Here is a 17,934-nt window from a genome sequence, read left to right on the forward strand (position 1 = left end):
GGAAGGATATGGAGAGGGGAGGAGGGGCAATACAGGGTAGGACACGGCCAAAGACACTTCATTAATCAATCAACCATCTTTAAAAATTTACCTAATTAAGGGCTAATTACTGATCTGGGCCAGAAGCCAGCTGGCACCCTGAGCACCTATGCCAACCTATGCAACCCCTGTGCTACCCCAGATGACAGTAAAGGTAAACAGTCTTTCCTCACTCCATCCCTTTTCCCCTTTACTTTATGAATCTATCTATTCAACGCAGGTGATGCAAGAGTGTTTTTGTTCTCACCGGAAAAAGGTTGGTGGTCACGATGGTGTCATTGGTGCTCTGGTCGCTGTTCTTGTCATGTTCTTGCCAGATCTCACGGCGTGACATGATGGCGCGCCAGGCACGCTGAATACTGGAAAGTAAAGGAAATGTAAGTAATGGCAAAGCAAATGAATTCAACTGAACTCAAACACAATGATGCCGAATGATGGCTCGAGGAACCTCCATTGGAAGTTTTAACAAGTGACATCATCAGACAGAAATCTCCCCAAAAAGATCTTTTTGTTGGGCTAGTTTCAATGTTGGGAGTTTTCAAGTTATCATGAATGTCAAAAGCACAAATTAGCAGATTTTGGAGGGGGTTGGCAGCTGCGACATGTCTCATTACCAACAAAGCACGCCAAAATGAAGCATAGATGCAGCAAGTCTCTATCTGTTCATCATCAAAGCAACCACCTAACAAGCAGCTGTGACAGGTCGTTTAGGTTAGTGAGGCTGTCAGCACCACTCCTGAGAAACTGATGAGAGGATAATGATTGTTTAATGAGTCAGATATGTATTTTCAACAAAACCGGTGCACACATTGCGATGTCGTGATTGCGGTGTTTAGACCGGAAGGAAACTAACAATGGATCGACTCTTACTCTCATGGGGTTTACCAAAAGTAGTATATATATATTTATAATGGTAGTAATATGTCTAGAAAGTCTGTAGCATTCTTTCTGCTCATTTTTAAAGTTAATGATTCATTTTATGCTTTAAAAACACCCTTTAAAACAATAAAATGTATCCTCACATTTGCTGTCCATGATTTTTTTTTTTATAACATCTCACAGTGCACTGCAGCATTTCGCTTCCTTACACGTCTATTTCTTCATCGTGTTATTAACTATCTATTTTCCACCTTTAGAATGTGTTCGGCCTGTCTTGACCTCTCTCCTCCCGTCTGGCGCCACACCTCTGAGAGAGTGCTTGCTACTCATTCTCTACTTTTCTTTCATCCCCGAGTGGCCCCGACACCGAGGTCCAGTGTGGGGTGTCGCATCAATTACCCGATGGGAAAAAACATTCACTTCCATTGGAGCAGAGAGACAGCTGAAGTAAACGGAACAAATTGAATTGAGAAGAAGAAATCCAAGCTCTCCAAACCAATAATATCTTTGGCCTTTTTTTTCCGCTCCAACTCCATTTTGACCAATCTTACTTTTTCGTCAATTCTCTGGTGATCCAATGCCGGGCCTCTGCTTTACAATTACATTAACTCTACACAGAAACAATGGCTTTTCCTTCCTAATCTCTACTTTCCTGGAAAAGCCTGGAGGCGAGAGTCGTTTTACCCCGCTCTGCCATGGAAAGCTACCATGTGCCGTGGTTGTTTGGTAGCGTGACCCCCAACTCTGTAAAAAATGTGGCTGGACTCGACTAAACACAGAGCAGCTGGGAGGCATGGAGCACACTGGTCATGTGCAAGGTGAAACTGACCAAATGAGGGAATAATGGTGAGGAAATGCTTTGGAAAGTAAACAATCACCCAAGTGAAACTCACATAATAGCCTTGATTTCCAATTGCTGCTGCTGCTGTTGCCCGCAGCGATGAGGCCTGTTATCTGCCTCCCCTTCGCTCCTTTGGGGGTGACTGAATGAGAAAGGACAGGGAAGAAAATAATTATGAACCAGGTTGCTATTTCAAGACAACATTTTTGTTCCATGCCAAACTCTTGGATTTAACATGAAGTGTAAAGTATAGATTAGTTTCTGATAGAGCTCATGGTGCAATATTTTATAATGGCTTGCATTGTTGTGGAAGGGTTCAAAACAGGGTTTAATCCCTGAATTAATTCATTTACCACTTATCCTCACAAGGGTTGCTGGAGCCTATTACAGCCAACTAGGGGCACCAGGCTGGGTACACCCTGAATTGGGGGCCAGCCAATCGCCGCAAACCACACGGGATTAAACCCTCGATCTCAGAACTCTGAGGCCGACGTGCTAACCATTCGCTCACTGGGCTACTTAATCCCTGAGTTGGAGTTTCAAATTATGGTTGAGATTCCCAATTAAAGATTTAAATGTTTTAGGTTTTGAATTTGCTCATTTAAAATAATAGCCTTTCACGTTGTGTTGAATCCAGAGTTAAGAATTGTTCTTTAAAACATGAACAAACAGGAAGCCAACTATCATTCAAAGTCAAGTAGATTATATAGTTTTTTTTATGAATGTGCGTCAGGAATGCCATTTAGAATCTTACCTCTCCACCTTGGTAACTGTTTGCCCTCCACTGTGATTGCAGTAGCGATGATATCTCTTCACTTCTTCCTGTAAAGAGTAGGAGAAAGAAAAAAAAACACCAACATGTCAAAAACTACTGCAGACATCACACTCTAGGCAGGAGCTGGCCGTTTATGAAGGAGTTTTTGTATTGATCCAAATGAGTGTTTTTCATTCCTGGCAAAGGTCTACACTCTAATGAGAGCCATTTGAGTTTACCACATCTCTATCTTATCTGTTAATGGGTCACAAGACTATAATTCTCAATCTGTTCACATGAATGTAAATAATACCAGGAGTGCAGTTAAGGGTCAATTATGCATAAACCAGCCAAATGTAGGATGCTGTCCAAGGGTTGACACTCCCACATAATAGATAATTGAGACAATGCAGTGAGCAACAAAGCTTCAGCAAATATTTCCCTGCTGGTAACAATGATACACATACACACAACGCTAGTATTTGGACACTGTGCCATTGCACAGGAAACAAGGTCCCCAAGGACGCCTTGAAAGTGGGCAGTGGACAACATAAACTGCAGTAGAATTCATTCTTTGAATACGATATTTAACGAGATGCCGATCCTAAATAATGTTAACTCTATAGAAAATGAATTGATGCATTCTTGAGGTTTGTATTGGAAGACTATATAGAAGTTAATATTGTGACTAATGAGTTTATATTATGGAACGCAACAGCTGCAGTGGGAATGACAGCAATTGTTCAAAACAAAATGAAAAATAAAAATCATTTAACAAGAAAACTAACTACTCGCTCAAGCCAGATGTTCGTTTAAACATCCATGATAAATTGCTTAAAGTTGACTTTTTTTTTTTTAAATGAATCTAGATTTATCTCATCAAAGACCATTCATTACACATTCAGCCCAGTACTACTACTACTACTACATCTTCATGACAAGATAATGGAATTTTTAATTCGGACGGCAATTTTTCAAAAGTGAAATATCACATATTAAAAGTTACATGGGAGGCAGAATGGCTCATCTTATTTTGCAGATGCCTCTATCATTGTCCTGCGGCATCCCCATGTTTACAACCGGCCATAAAGAGTGCATCACCGTAGAGGATGGAAAAACACTTCAAAGTTGTACGGGGGCAAAGCAGAGTGAAATTGCTTTGGTTGATGACAGAAAAAATTGCAATAGTTAAAATCAATGGTATGATTTTGGGGAAACATCAATATGTATGCCACTCAACCCTGCTGGGATGGTGTCTCACGGCACAATTGAATTATTTTCAAATTCTTTATAAATGGTGATCAATGTGCTGTGTCACTGATGGAAAAATTGGTGGACTCATTGCTAAACTCATTTGCCAGAGTCCATGCGTCATTCACATTCAGTATAAACTTAAATGCATATTCTTCCATAAATAGCATGTGATTTAAAGCAATGGAACACACTCAGGAAGGTGTCTAGTATTTCGATATTCATATGATATTCTGCAAATATCAGTCATTCACAGGATTGGGCTGACAATGTGTAAAAAATCTGCAATAGTCTAATGGCTGGCGGGCAGCAGCTGGACAAGCAAGGAAGTGACTGAGGAAGACGAGCCTTGCCGGTCGAGATCTACATTAAGTCGTAATGAGTGTAAATCAATTTCATTTAAAAGGAAGATTATGAAAAATTGTATTCTTAATTGGTTGAATTTAAACAGCTGAGACTGAGTAAGTCATGCCCGCTCAAAACAATCTTTCTTGACTAAATACAATATTTATTCCCGTAAGCACTGGTACATATATACTATATATGTCCACATTTTGCCTCATATATCTATTGTGTATACCCATGTGAAATTTATAAGACATTTGGTGGCTTATTTGCGAAAGAACTGAAAAGTGCTTAAAGGATGTTCGGCAAACTAGTGAAATTATTTTAAATGGCAATGGCATATTCGTGATGACAATTAGAAAAAGAAAGTCATCTACGAGCAAGAAACGTGAGAACATGATCACACAATGTTTCAAAATGGAACACTTGAGACTATTCCCTTTGCTACAATTTACCGGTAGAAAGAGGCTCAGGCTAACATATGGTGAGGGAGGGGGGAAATGAAAGCGTTCTTTTTCATAAGTGCGCTCTTTCCCATCACCGCAAAGGTTTTTTTTCTCCAGTGATCAAAGAGAAAACTCACTCATTGAGACGATATGCTCACCCTGCAAGGCATGGTAATGGCAGGGGAATGACTACAAACACAACGGCATATACACAGCAAAAATATACACGCACCTCCGTTATAGGTATCACTTGTAATTGGATCCAAAACAGAAGACAAATACTATTTTGTTTTACTTTTCTTTTATCTTGATAAAAGGCATCACCAAAATAATACAACACCAAAGGATGTTGTGGTGTAATTCTAAACTAAACTTGAGTCAGATCACCATAAGTAACTTTGTTACGGAGATTCATATGGTGCCTTTGGGGGTAGATTCCGATATATTCCCTTTCCAATCAAACTCATCAATTATGTGTTAGTATCTAGAATTTTAAGAGTAGCTATTTTAAATCTTCCATCTACTTACTGAATAAAACAGCGACTGTTTATCCTTTATTTTGTCAAACCTTAATGTGTGATAAACTTAGATTTCAACCATAGATCAGTAAAGATAAGTTCCCAATGTCAAAAACAAAGATACAGTGATTGAGTTTGGGATGCATTGCTCAAATTCAGTGTCACATTTTGTAGAAAATCACTGTGTGATTAATTATAATTTAGGTTTATGCAAACATTACATCAGATCACGATAGATTAAACTCGGATAATACATGACGGTGAATTTAGACCAAGTAAATACGAAAAAAAACAGCTCCTAGGTGAGAAGCCGAACACTAAACAACATTACGATTATCCGTTGGACCTACGAGCAGATGTTCTGATTAAGCGTGTTGGATGCTGGGATACTTGGATCAGGACTGACCTCATGCTAGCTCATGATGGATGACTTCATCATTCCGGCTACAAGTGCTGCGTCAACAATTCCCCCTGGACTTTGTATTTCACACCCCATTTAGAAAAAAAAGCCCCCAAAAAAGTTGTCTGCCCCCCACCCTGTGCTGTTTAAATAAGCTTTGTGTAAAATGGTTACTAGCGACAGCCCGTTGGCTGTAAAAACTCTGCTGTCCCATTGATTATGGGGTAATAGCTGGACAGATGAACGTGTCTCTCAGCAAGCAGTGGGTTAGGGAAGGGATAAATTATGGCAGGGGTGCACGCCTGAGTGATGAACTTGAATCACTCCCACAGACACCAGCAAGTGGAGCCACCTCTATATCTAATAAACTAGATTTCTATATCCTTGCTCATATTTCACACGCTGATTATGGCTTATAGTGGTTTCTCTGGGAGGGAGGGTGGCACGGTCAAGTGTCCTCCACGGGAGTGAACGCTTACTAAAGAGATAAGCTAAGTCAAATTTGGAAAAATGTCATTTTGGGGAATAATGAAACTCCACTGGCAGGTGGGCACAGTGGAAATTGATTGGAGTAGATACCCAAAGCAAAAAAAATAAAAAGAGGGAGGGAAATCAGTGTGGGTGCATGCATGTTTATATATTTATGTAATTTATGTAGGAGCATGTGTGATTGTGTGTTGCTCATAATAAAACTGGTGTGCAAGTTGGAAAAGTGTTGATGGAGTGGCGTTTGCCCTGCTTGCAAAGCTCAATGTGCACAGCCGCCAATAATGCGCAACACTACATCATGGGCATCAAATATTCAGCAGCTCAATGCGAGCAGGTGAACTTGTGCACTTCTACACTTACAACATGACATTATTGAGTTAAAACAATACAATAATTGTATTGTATATGATTGAATTACTCTAAATACATTCAAAATGTCTAGAAAATGGGTCTCAGAACCCAAAATTGTGCCCTATTTTACCATTACCCAGGCTGGAAAAGTGACTATGGAGACTATTAAGAGCCACCCCGAAAAATTACATCCTAACAGTGTACAATGATGTAATTCAAGATCAGTGTAAAATGCAAGAGAAAAGTAAATGTCTGGTTTCTTTAAAGGTAAATTAAGTGCTTCTAAAAATACAATATTATACCTGAACTATTACGCAATATATAAAGAATGAATCCGGTGTAATTAAGGGCAAATTCCTCCCCCGAGTACAATAATGGACTTCAAGGATAACGTGTTAAATCTCTGCAATTCAGATTTCTATATAAAGACTGAATCATTCTGAAGGAGTGGCTTTAAGAGGATTAAATATGTTCCCATGGCAAATAAAAAAATGTCTAAGAGCCATATTGAAACAATGCATTTGAACGGCATAAAGGAAAAAGAATCCTCAGCAATTAAAGTTTCATGTTGGTTTTGAGTGAGGCTGATAATGTTGTGTAAATGGCTCCACTCAACTTCTTCTATCTCTGCCGCTTTTTATTCTAATCAATGAGCCTCCATGTCGTCTGATCAACTTCCTGCTGCCTTTAAAAGCCCAGAAAGTGCATTACATCACTGCTTATGCCACCCAGAGCTGAAGAGTGTGTGTGAGGAGGTAGAGGAGTACATCCACCCACCCACACAAACATTTGTCTGTTGCATTAATCCAACCTACGCTAAAATCGGGGCACCAATGAAAGGGTAAAGGAGAAAAAAAAAGAACTCACCTGGTTGTTAATACGCAGGGCAAGGTGTCTCCTCTCCCGTGCCACAGCACTCCCGCCGCGCATCCTAGCCTCCTCTCCCAGATGCGTGCCTCTGCAAGGACAGACGCTCAAGTTACCGCTGGCTCTATGCCGTTATGTGTCAGAATCCACGCAGCGCACATCACATTGAGAAACGGTAGAGGAAAACCAACCTGTGCGTGGAGTTCCTCAGCATGGCGCTGTGCCTCTGTCGTTCTCTCACTGTCTTGCGATCGCTTTCCCTCTTCTTTCTGTAGTCAGTCACAGATCAAGTGGACACTTTGAGAAGAGAGCAGCCGGAGAGATGACCTGACTTGGTTTTGGGGGGGAGGGGAGGGGGGTTTAAAGGGAAGGAAATCTCCCAGCCAATTGGATGCTGCGTGTGTGCGCGCTTTTTTTTTCCTTCATTTTTTTTCCTCCACAGTGTGTCACTGCATGGAGTATTGTGCACACTGTTAAGTGTTTGGCATGGAAAATGCATCAGAAACTAAACAAAATAGATGTGCAAGAAAGAAATAAGAAATGGACATTCATTTTCATCCAGTTATAGGTGAAGCATGTAATAAACTAAAGGGCCTACTGTAACAAATGTACTGACTAATTTATTACCTTAGGAAGGGTAAACATCCGAATTAGATTACATTATACAACAAGTGCCAATGTAGTGACAACACACAGAGGCCTGAAGAGAATAAGCAAACTCCCCAAAGGTAGTTTGGAATCCACCAGGGATTGAGCCTTTGATCAAATAATTGTGAGGCTCACATTCTAAACACTAGGCCACCAAGCCACCCCACCTCAGGGTCACATTTGAGTATATTGCATATTAAGGAAGAGGAATTTATTGCGCCACTATTTGTGTTAGTATAAGAATTACTGTCGAAATTTGCGAATGTTTACTATGGTTTATTTTTCCTTCATTGAGTTTTAATTATTCTTTATTTTATAGGTAGTAGCTAATATCCAACAGGTCTAAATTCATCTACTTTAGTACATAAGACTTTGAAGTAGTAATTTAACGCAACCTATAAAACCAATGCAAGGACTGTAAAATTGGAAATGTGCTGAGTAGGTCCAAGTGCTTAGATTTAATTATACATGAAGTCAAATAAACTAGGCCTGCAACAAATAATTATTGATTATCTGCTTATCTATTTTTTCTATTAACTGATCAATCGGAAGACTCTTTATTGCCAATACTTTTATTAGAGAACACATCATTATTTCATATCGACAGTGTTGAAAACAACAACTGATTATGATTTATTTTATGGTTTCCTCCATAAAAGGTCAAAAAGTTGGGCAAATCAAGTAAAAACCAGATGTTTCCCAATCTATTTTGATTTAAAGACACAGTATTTAATTTAGGAGTAAAGATATTGATTGAAATTGATTGAATTAAAAAAAAGGTATTATTTGATTAGAAAAATAGTAGCTGGATTTATTAGATAACGGATTTGATGTTGAGGAATTGCTACAAAATATTAAATCATTGGAATTTGAAGTTCATTCCCTTTATCGTAGCATACGAGCGCCTAAATGTGGATTTGTTTGATTGGGTTGCATTCTTGGAATGGTATGAAAAAGTATGTAAACAAATTAAAAATAGAAGGAAAATGAAGAAAGGCAAATTAAGTAAAATCAAAGAAAGAGGAAAAAGAGATAGTGGATAAGAAAGCCAGAATGGTAATCACCCATGTGAAAGTTGAAAGGGCCTTGAAGGTAAAAATGTGATGTCTACAAGTTCAGGAGACGGTAAACACGGAATTTCTCATATTTCTTATTGTCGCTGCATACTTGTCACATCGCTAAAGTGCCAGAGGTGTGCAGACAGCCGAATGAAGGGCATCACTTCAGAACACTCCTGTGGGCAAGCGATGACAGATGGCTGGAGCAGTGGCCTGGCAGCTAGGAGTAAAAAGTAGGAGAACACCTGATTTGGACTCAAGGAGATTGTGGGGGATACAAATACATCAGTAGAGCATTAAAATCAATCTGCTTGGCTCATCATCAACACCTCAAGGAGCATATTATGGGCTTAATAAATTCTGTAACAGACCAGTAGCCTAAAAGACATTTTATTGCCAACTACCAAATCATGGAGGGAAAAAAATCCAATCAAAAAGGAGCTTCACTCAATAGATATGTTGGGTAAACAGCTAAAAAAGACTGAGTTATTGTGTGATAATTAATACCTGTGTTCCTAATTTGGAGAGGTAGCGGTTGCGTAAGCCAAAAGCAGACATAGGTGACAATCTAGCCAGATCGCCCTCAGTAAGCTGACTGGGCCGTCGCCTTTTCCTACACCAATGACAAAGTTAACACTTTAGTAGCACAATAAAGACAAATGTGGAAAATAAAATGGAAATCAAACTGAACCATTGTTCATACATAAGGTCGTTTAATGCCAAAATTGCACTTGATTCAACAAAATAAAACAACTTGTGATTCTGGAATTTCTAGAGCTATTAACAGAACAACTTGTCTGTAGTGCAACAATCATTCTCAAACTGACAAGTTAGAACTTGACCTTAGTAATAGCTTGCCCTCAAAAGGACACATTGATAAAACGATTCTTAAAAAGTACAAAAGATAATTGAGTGGTTCTATAAATGTAACAAAAATACAAAAGGGAAGTACTAATGAATCCCCAAACAAGTGAAGAGCAGATAAAGCAATTAAATGATGGCTAAAATAAAGAGGGATGATCTGTTAAAGTAGCGAGCAATATCATTGTATAGTGTATAATGATTAAAATATAAAGTCCCTCTGCTTTCAGAGAATCCAGTAATTATTACAATTGAATGACATTAAAAAAATGGAAAAAAAGACAGGCCAGACAGTCAGTTGTGGTGGGGGAAGCGCCACGATAGCGGTACTGGGCAGAGTTACAAGTACTGCAGTCCTGCCCCTCTTGGCCCATGACTGACAGCTGAGGGGTGGACACTGCGACCTGCTGCCTCTGTATGCCCAGAACCATGTGCGATCCCTCATCATCATCAACATCATCATCTGTAAAATAGCAATTACAGCGCACAGCCACATTAGTCAGGCGTTCAGTACAACAGAAGAAAGATATTAAAGAGAGCTGACCTCATTTTCCTCACTGTAAAAGTACAAAATCCTCAATCTTGTCAAACAGTGTAAAGGAACCTGCTATTTAAATATAGAAACGACCTGAGCCTACTTTGTTTTTATGACCATGTAGAATACAAAGAGCTAAATTTTAATCGATATATTCTATGTAAATATCTGATGTTCACAATATTTACAAAAATCCTGAATTGGGATTCAAATTACTATTATTTTTTAAATATGTAATAAAAAATATTCATAAATAAATCCAGTAGATTTTGAGATTACTACAAATAACCTTTTTTTCTGACAAGAAGCAAGTCACTAAAATACCACAATCATTTCTATATCTATATATATATATGTTTTTTTTAGGTTAATCTTTCTCTATTCTTACTTTCCTCGCACCTTACATTATACAATAAGACATGACAATTCTGTCATGTTGAGGGTCCTGTTTTTTCCACTCATGACAGAGATGTTTATAAAGGTTCCTCACATCAATATCAGTGGGCTGGTGTACCAAAAGCAATGATTGTCAAGTGAGTTTGTGCCAGTAGACTAAACAGTCGATTCAGCTCAGGGAAAAAATCTGCACAGCAACTCTCTAAAGAGCCACAAAATATGTGCGTGGCACTTGATTAGATGAGTGGGTTGTTCATTACATTTCTAAGATTCTTGCGAGTGGGTGGAAAAATGGCAATGGTGGCGGCTGAAGTGCTGGAGTTACTCACTCGGCAACTGAAGTGGCCTCTTTTAGGAGTTTGGCTCTGGCTGCAGCCGACCGGTTCAAATCACCTCCTAGAGGTAGAGAGCAAAAGAGGAGGAGATGGAAAGATAAGCAGGTAAGTAGAAGAGTGCACTTTATTAGCATGTACAATATTAGACAGTCTTTTACCTCTTAGATAGTCGACCAAGTAAAGCATAACCACTGCCATCAGTGCAACTGGAAGGAAGACAAGTGAACACAGATGTGGAAAAATATCCAAGAGGTGTCAATCATAAATAATTTAACAACTGAAAAATGGAGAGACTCACTGCAGATACAGGAACAAAAAAAGACTTCCAGAAACAGGTATCCTTTAGTGTCTAGGATGGCTCCTGCTGTCATGGCGATGAGTGCCAGTCCCAAATTCTGGATGGACTGCATGCTATTGAAGAAATATTAACATTTCACTCAAGGTAACAGGACGTTTTTTTTTCTATTTTCTTTTTGTCTACAAAGAAAAAGTACAAGGACTCATACAAGCCGTAGGCTGTTCCCAGCTGGTGCTCAGGTACCACAAAGGCCACCATGGGCCACAGTGCGCATGCCAAGAGTGAGTAGGAAACCCCCAACAGTGACTGAAAGACACAAAAATGGATTTGCCTCCTGATATTGAAAGAATCATCCTATTTAAGGGTGGAGAGAAGACTTCAGAATGTAAAGTTATAGTATATATTGCAATAAAATAACTGAACCCAATTTCCTATTGCTCCATTACTGAAATAATTAGAGCATTGGGAGCTTTGAATTACCATGCCAATCCACGGGTTCCAAAAGGTGAAGGCCAGCATCATGTGAGAGGCAAGAGTAGTGCACACAGCGCACATCACCCAAATCACATTCCTCCCAGTCTTGTCCACCACAAACCCCAAAAATGGAGATGCTGGAGCCGAGATGATGTAAACGATGCTGATGGAGACAAAAGGCACATATAGTGACTAAATTAACATAGGAAAACCAACTGATTTGAACCCCTTATTTATTTTTAATTTTTTTAATCATGTATCAGTTTAGAAAATCCACTAAAGTATGGAAAATCACAAAAAAATACAGAAAATACAGGAAAAATATCCAGTTATCTGTATTGCAATAGAACATAAATGCAATTGGTAAATATACATATCAGTTTGAAAACAAGCTGCTATTTATTGCATCTAATAAATCATACCTGTTGACAGCTCTTGCTTCTGCAGGTGAAAAGTTGAACTTCTCGATGAAAAAGACCCTAAAGATAATGATGACATGTTATCAGTGTTGGCCAGCCAATTACATTCAAGGAGCTTTCAGTCAGGCATCCGTCATTCTGACGAACAATTGTACGAACAACTATACTTCCATTGGGGGCACAGTCTAGTGAAATGAAGACCCTGTGTCAGTGGCTAAGTGATTTGAGAGTGTCTTTGCAAGTTCCAACACTGTCAATTGATTTGTTTCCTCGCTGAGGCGTTTCAAAACCACTTTCCAATTCCAACCCCCACCTGGGCACCCGCCATTGGCTTCATAATAATGCAGCATTGTGCCACTAAAACTTACTGCGGATGTGAACATTGCGCTGATCTAACGAGACTCACTATTTTACAACTAGTGTGCCCTTCAAACATAACGACGTCTTTTCTGAGAGTTGAATTTTCTCTCATTCACTCAAGGGCGATAAATATGTTTTCAACAATGGTCACGGTCGTCTATGATGTGCAGTGCTCCCCGTGAGAAACTATTATTCTAAATTATAGTATCTGTAAAATGAATAACAACACTAATTAGACATAAAATGGCCTCATTCAAAATTCAGTTCCACATTTCTGAAGACAATTTCAGTTGTCTCCAATTAGCTAGTGGGGAGTGCAAGTAATAACAGACAGCATATCTATAAGAGTATGTCTCCATTACACAAAACATACAATAACTCGTAACAGATAAAGCAATATGCAAATTAAGAAGACATACATGACAAAAAATAAAAAAAAATAAAAAACGTGTTGACTTTTAGTATTTGAACATTTGTTATTTTGATGTCAAACAGTGAGATGCAGCACCACAACAGGCTCATGCTCACATAACAATTTTGATAAATACTAACACAAATTTTGTCTGTCAACTACATCCCAAAATCCGCCCATAAACAGCCGGGATTGAATTGCCTCCAGTAACCCCCCTGTTCAATTTAGATTAATAATTTCTACCGTAAAAATATCACTACATAAACGGATTCAATCACTATCAGTTAGTGATAATACAGAAATAAACTTGGAGGTGAGAGATGCAAAACATGAACTTAATTGTGATAATTCAATAAGAATTATAGGAATTTTAGTTTTTATTACTAATACCAGACACCATTGAGACCCCTGCTGAATTGATAGCATTTTTTGCAAAACTTAGGAATGAGAAACACAAATGTTAAACACTCTGAGTGAGGGTGTAGTTGTGTAATACTCACTGTCCCAGTCCAATAAAAGGGAAGATGGCCACATAGTAGCTCACGCAAATGATAAAGATGATCCACAGAGGGAAGGGGAAGTCTTTCACATCAGTCAGTTGAATAACCTCACCTGAGAGTCAGGATACAAACATGCATTAAAGCAGGAGCTAATTCAAAAACCTGTATAAATTATAAGTCACATGAGTGTTTTTTGCATAGCAAATATTAATTGAAGTCGGAAGAAATAACAGATGGTCATTTAAGGTTATGGTCTGAATACTTTACCAGTTTTTCCTTGCTCTTTCTTGAGGACTTTCTCTGCTCTTTTGTCAAGTAATGCCAGCACCACAGCACAGGTTAGAGAGAATATGCAGGTTGCAGCAGCTAAGGAAAAACAAATAATGAGATTGTAACAGTATTTGGTACTTGATTTAAAATATTTCAAGACAGATATGATGGATGCTAGGTTTCAAATCGTATTGGATTAATCTCAGAAAGATTTTAAAATGCCAGTGATGAGATGTCTAAAAAGTATGTGGCATTCAAAGATCATTTTTGTTTTTTTTAACAATATTTAAATTAAATAAAACATTTTCACTAGAATTGCCAGACCTAATGAAATAAGTAATCAAGTTTAAGCACTTGTACTTGGTCTATAAAAGTGTTATCAGTGGATTATCATTTAAGAACAATGATCATTCTCTAACGATCATTTCTGTTGACGCGATCAATGTGATCCTTGCATCCCAAATGTAACAAAAACATTGGGGGGGAGAAAAAATATAATAAAACCCAATTACCGAAGCCTAAAAAATAAACCAACACAATTAAAGTCATCATTTCTTTGTCCAAAAACTTAATTGACATCCCCAAAAATGAATGCTGAAGTAATTCTGAAGAGATTTAACCCAAGCCTGCATGTTATTAGTTGCTACATTTCAGTTTGTCACTTTACCTAACATGAGCGAGCAGCCTAGCGTTATGTGACCCGGGGAGCCGACCAGGAGAGACACTTTGCCGTAAACCCAGTCCATAATGTTCATGTTCACCGTGCTGCCCTGCACACCATAAGAGCAAATGCATTCACTTTAGCGGCATCTGAACACGATTTGAGTTTAATATTTCTCTTACCAAGCGTGCCATGCTTAACTGAAGACCAAACACAAGATTGAGCTCCTTTCCTTTAAACCAGTTGACTGCATACGTGTTCTGGGCAACAGCCAAGGACTCTCCTCCAATACTATACATAATAAAAAAAAAAAAAAATAGTAAGACAATGTAGGTATTTCACAATACATTGCATGCACTTGTAGTCTAAAAGTTAAATTTGTAGCTTGAAAAGATGAAAGTTTATGTATTTCAGTACACATGAAAAATCTTGCAATCAAATCTATTATTTTACATGAATAGCCTCAGGTTTGTTATTTTCTTAATTTAATGGGAAAAAATGAATCATTTACGTTTACTGCAAAGAGTATTTATATTACTGACAATTGTATTTGTAAATAAATTAAACTTTTTTTATTATTTCATTAAGTAGGTCAGTAAGTTTACTGTGACGAGATATCACAAATCATTTACTTTTGAGGATTTTGACACATTTCGGTTTAACAATGGCTTTAAATGACACTATTATCTAAGTATTTGTGAATTAATTTTATCACTGAATAGTTGACAAAAAAAATGCCTCACCCAAATACAAAACGTCCCAGTTCCATCAGCCAAATATGATTCACCAAAGCCCCAGTGGCAAATATGACCTATGTAAATAGACAAAAAAACATTAAAATACAATTGTTTTTAAAGAATACAACTTGTATAACAATTTACCTGTCCAGTACAAACAAAGAGGGAGAAAATGATGGTCCCCAGTCTAAAATGAAACAAAACAAAACCAGGTCAGGTGGTTGAAAAGGAAAACTTCACAAATTCTGATCTTACCTGATGCCAAAGACTCTATCGATGAGGAATCCCCCAAAAAAGCACAGGACAACATTGGGCCAGGAATACCAGGCATAGAACTGCATGAACTTGGCAGTGTTCAGGTTCAAATCCTTGAAAAAAAAAACACAAGTATTTAGTTGATACAAGTCCTGGTAGCTTTATATTGCAACAATGGATACATTAGACATTTGTCGTAGGTTTATATAATATCAATTCAAAAATAGATACATATGTTTTTTTTTTTTTAATGTGGGAGGAAAATTGAGTTCCCAAAAGAAGATTGTGGATCATCGGTGAGGACCGACATGGGATCAAACCTACGATCCCAGAACTGTGAGGCTGATACCCCAATCACTATGCCTTATTATTCCATGTTTTTCAATTAAAATTATATGAATTGATGTGGTCTTGGCATGATAAGGAGGAAACAAACTATTCTAAATTTTGAAAGGGAGAGTTGAATGGGGTAATTTTTATGTAAGACAATATTTACTCATGCATTTCAATATATTGAATTAAATTTAATGCTTTTATTGAATTGCATTGGATGTTTTCTATTGTCATCACACAAATATGAGATCTAGGGCTACTATATTTTTCAATTGAAATTATATAAATTGCTGTGAGTTCTTGGCATGATGAGAAAACAAATGTGTACATTTTGAAAAAGAGCTTTGAAAGGGATACTTTTATATAAGACTTACTTAAAAATAAGGATTAGTCAACATAATAAATAAGTAGTAGTCAACAAGGAATAAGTGGTCACATAAATAAGTGTTGGTGCACAGTGACTTAAGTGGGTAGGGGCAAGTCTTGATTAGTTGCATTTATGCATGTACATGATGAGACTGTTATATTATAATTTCAAGCAAGGGTGCCCAACTTTGGTCCTTGAGGGCCTCGATTCAATATGTATTCCATGTTTCCCTCCACTAGGACACCTGAATCCAATCATCAGGATCGTTATCGACCTTCTAGGATGAGTTGATCATCTGATTCAGGTGTGGTAGGGGGAGGATGTGGAAAATGGTGGGGGAGGATGTGGAAAATGGTGGGGGAGGATGTGGAAAACTAAAGGAATCGGATCCCTCATAGATCCGGAATGGAGTTGGTGCCCCACTGATTTAAAACCACTATTGTGTGATCATTTACCTGAAGAACTTGCGTCTGAAGAGCAGCTGGATTGTCATAACAAAAATAGCTCCCTGCAATAAAACAAAAATTGAAACAACAGAAGTTTAAAAGTAAATGTTTGAGTCCATCGTGGTGGAATGGCGTGCTTACCGAATCCGAGGAAACACATGAAAATCAGGATGACTACTCGGTGTAAACCGTGCGTCGGGTCACAGATGGCGGGCAACCGTCCGCGTGTCTCACCACCGGACACAGGGTCTTCATTGGTGGTCTCTGCGGGCAGCAAAGTCCGGTGGTCGTCGGCGTCCACCATGATCGGTAGACCGCGGGGAAAAGTTGCCGGAACTGGAAAGCAGGCAGGCGGATTGTCACGTGATCAAGCACATGTTGTCCACGTCACAGCACGAGGGAAAAACAAGAAGTCAATGCATAACAATGTATCCTGAAATGATAGGATTAGGATCATTATTTTTCGATTTAAAAGTATATAACATGTTCAAGAAACACAATTTAGTTTATACAATGAAGGCAAGGTCACAGTGACCAAAAATGACTTTTGATTTTGTTTAATTATGTCACATCACAACATGTATAATAACTGAAATAGGATGTCAGTGTATTGGGATCCATTTAAAATAAGTTAGGGAATGATTTTAGAAAGGTATGCAGGACAGTCAAGAATAAAAGTATGGAGTTTTGTTCTAAGGGCAAGTGACTTTGTGAAAAATGTGGCTCCCTAGTGGCGACTATAATGAGATTAGGTTGGCAGTAATGTGGCCCCCAAAGCAGAAACTCTTATCAATATAATTGACTTAACTTATTATGCATATAAAATCCTGCTCTTGATTTAGTATTACAGGATTATTTTTAAAACAATATACACAATATTTGCATTGCAAACCTGATCTCAAACATGGTTGGATGACTGCACAAATGCAGAAACATGCAAATTCTGTTAACATGAAGTGCCAGGCGGAGTCCTTGTACAACATTTCCAATCTGTATTGACTTTCCCGACTTCTACCTGTGTCCGTGTACACGATGCCAAGCAACACTATCTGCAGAGTTGATTTTATTTCCATGAATGTCATTTAGAATTACTCATAACTCATGGTCATGGCTGTCACAGGATTTAATCGGTGGTGACAAACGGCCTTTTTTTCTGGCTCCAGTAACTGCAACTCGGGTCGCAGCAAATAGCTCGTTAATTTCCTGACCAAATATCAGCCTCTGCAGTAAAGCCAATACATAGTTTGATGGAGGAAGATCATAACTCATTATTGCATTAATCAAATCTACATGCAGAGAAGATTGTAAATCAGGTGAAAGGTAGCATTAATCACCCACAACTAGTTTATAAATGTCTTTAAAATTGCTAAGGGAAGAAGTAGTGCTGTA

General features: G+C 38.3%; 2 protein-coding genes across 4 annotated transcripts in view; both read right to left on the bottom strand.

Annotated features, from left to right (window-relative positions):
• The window catches only part of schip1 (schwannomin interacting protein 1), a 147,365-nt gene extending 139,843 nt beyond the window's left edge, over positions 1–7,522 (bottom strand). Inside the window, exons 1-5 of the mRNA XM_077722308.1 lie at positions 7,372–7,522; positions 7,181–7,271; positions 2,514–2,581; positions 1,812–1,901; positions 287–398 (exon numbers count right to left, since the gene is read on the bottom strand). Coding sequence (XP_077578434.1) covers positions 287–398; positions 1,812–1,901; positions 2,514–2,581; positions 7,181–7,271; positions 7,372–7,394 — 384 coding nt within the window. The 5' untranslated portion in view covers positions 7,395–7,522. The remainder of the gene's footprint in view (positions 1–286; positions 399–1,811; positions 1,902–2,513; positions 2,582–7,180; positions 7,272–7,371) is intronic.
• mfsd1 (major facilitator superfamily domain containing 1) lies at positions 7,390–16,934 on the bottom strand. Of its 3 annotated transcripts, XR_013327076.1 has the most exons (18): positions 16,687–16,934; positions 16,555–16,607; positions 15,400–15,512; positions 15,289–15,331; positions 15,151–15,218; positions 14,590–14,698; positions 14,414–14,516; positions 13,744–13,842; positions 13,477–13,588; positions 12,208–12,264; positions 11,792–11,948; positions 11,520–11,617; positions 11,312–11,424; positions 11,172–11,219; positions 11,008–11,074; positions 9,394–9,499; positions 8,996–9,106; positions 7,390–7,449 (listed from the first exon to the last, which is right to left on the bottom strand). XR_013327076.1 is itself a non-coding variant. In XM_077722312.1 (17 exons), the coding sequence occupies exons 1-17, from the start codon at positions 16,847–16,849 to the stop codon at positions 9,047–9,049; spliced, it is 1,569 nt and encodes a 522-aa protein (XP_077578438.1). In that variant the 5' UTR covers positions 16,850–16,934; the 3' UTR covers positions 8,445–9,046. The 3 variants fall into 3 exon arrangements, 2 of the variants coding, with proteins under 2 accessions (XP_077578438.1, XP_077578439.1); XM_077722312.1 differs by lacking the exon at positions 7,390–7,449 and having other exon boundaries at positions 8,445–9,106; XM_077722313.1 differs by lacking the exons at positions 7,390–7,449; positions 8,996–9,106; positions 9,394–9,499 and adding an exon at positions 9,578–10,210 and having other exon boundaries at positions 16,687–16,933.
• Between the last annotated feature and the right edge of the window lie 1,000 nt (positions 16,935–17,934).

The sequence above is a fragment of the Stigmatopora nigra genome, chromosome 8 (assembly GCF_051989575.1).
Source record: "Stigmatopora nigra isolate UIUO_SnigA chromosome 8, RoL_Snig_1.1, whole genome shotgun sequence".
NCBI classification, from domain to species: domain Eukaryota; kingdom Metazoa; phylum Chordata; class Actinopteri; order Syngnathiformes; family Syngnathidae; genus Stigmatopora; species Stigmatopora nigra.

Excerpts from the sequence above, each read along its gene's own strand:
- mfsd1 (XM_077722312.1), bottom strand. The coding sequence starts at position 16,849 with ATGGTGGACGCCGACGACCACCGGACTTTGCTGCCCGCAGAGACCACC. Across the intron at positions 15,332-15,399 it reads GATAGAGTCTTTGGCATCAG|ACTGGGGACCATCATTTTCT; the intron begins GTAAGATCAGAA and ends GTTTCATTTTAG. Across the intron at positions 14,517-14,589 it reads AGTTAAGCATGGCACGCTTG|GGCAGCACGGTGAACATGAA; the intron begins GTAAGAGAAATA and ends TATGGTGTGCAG.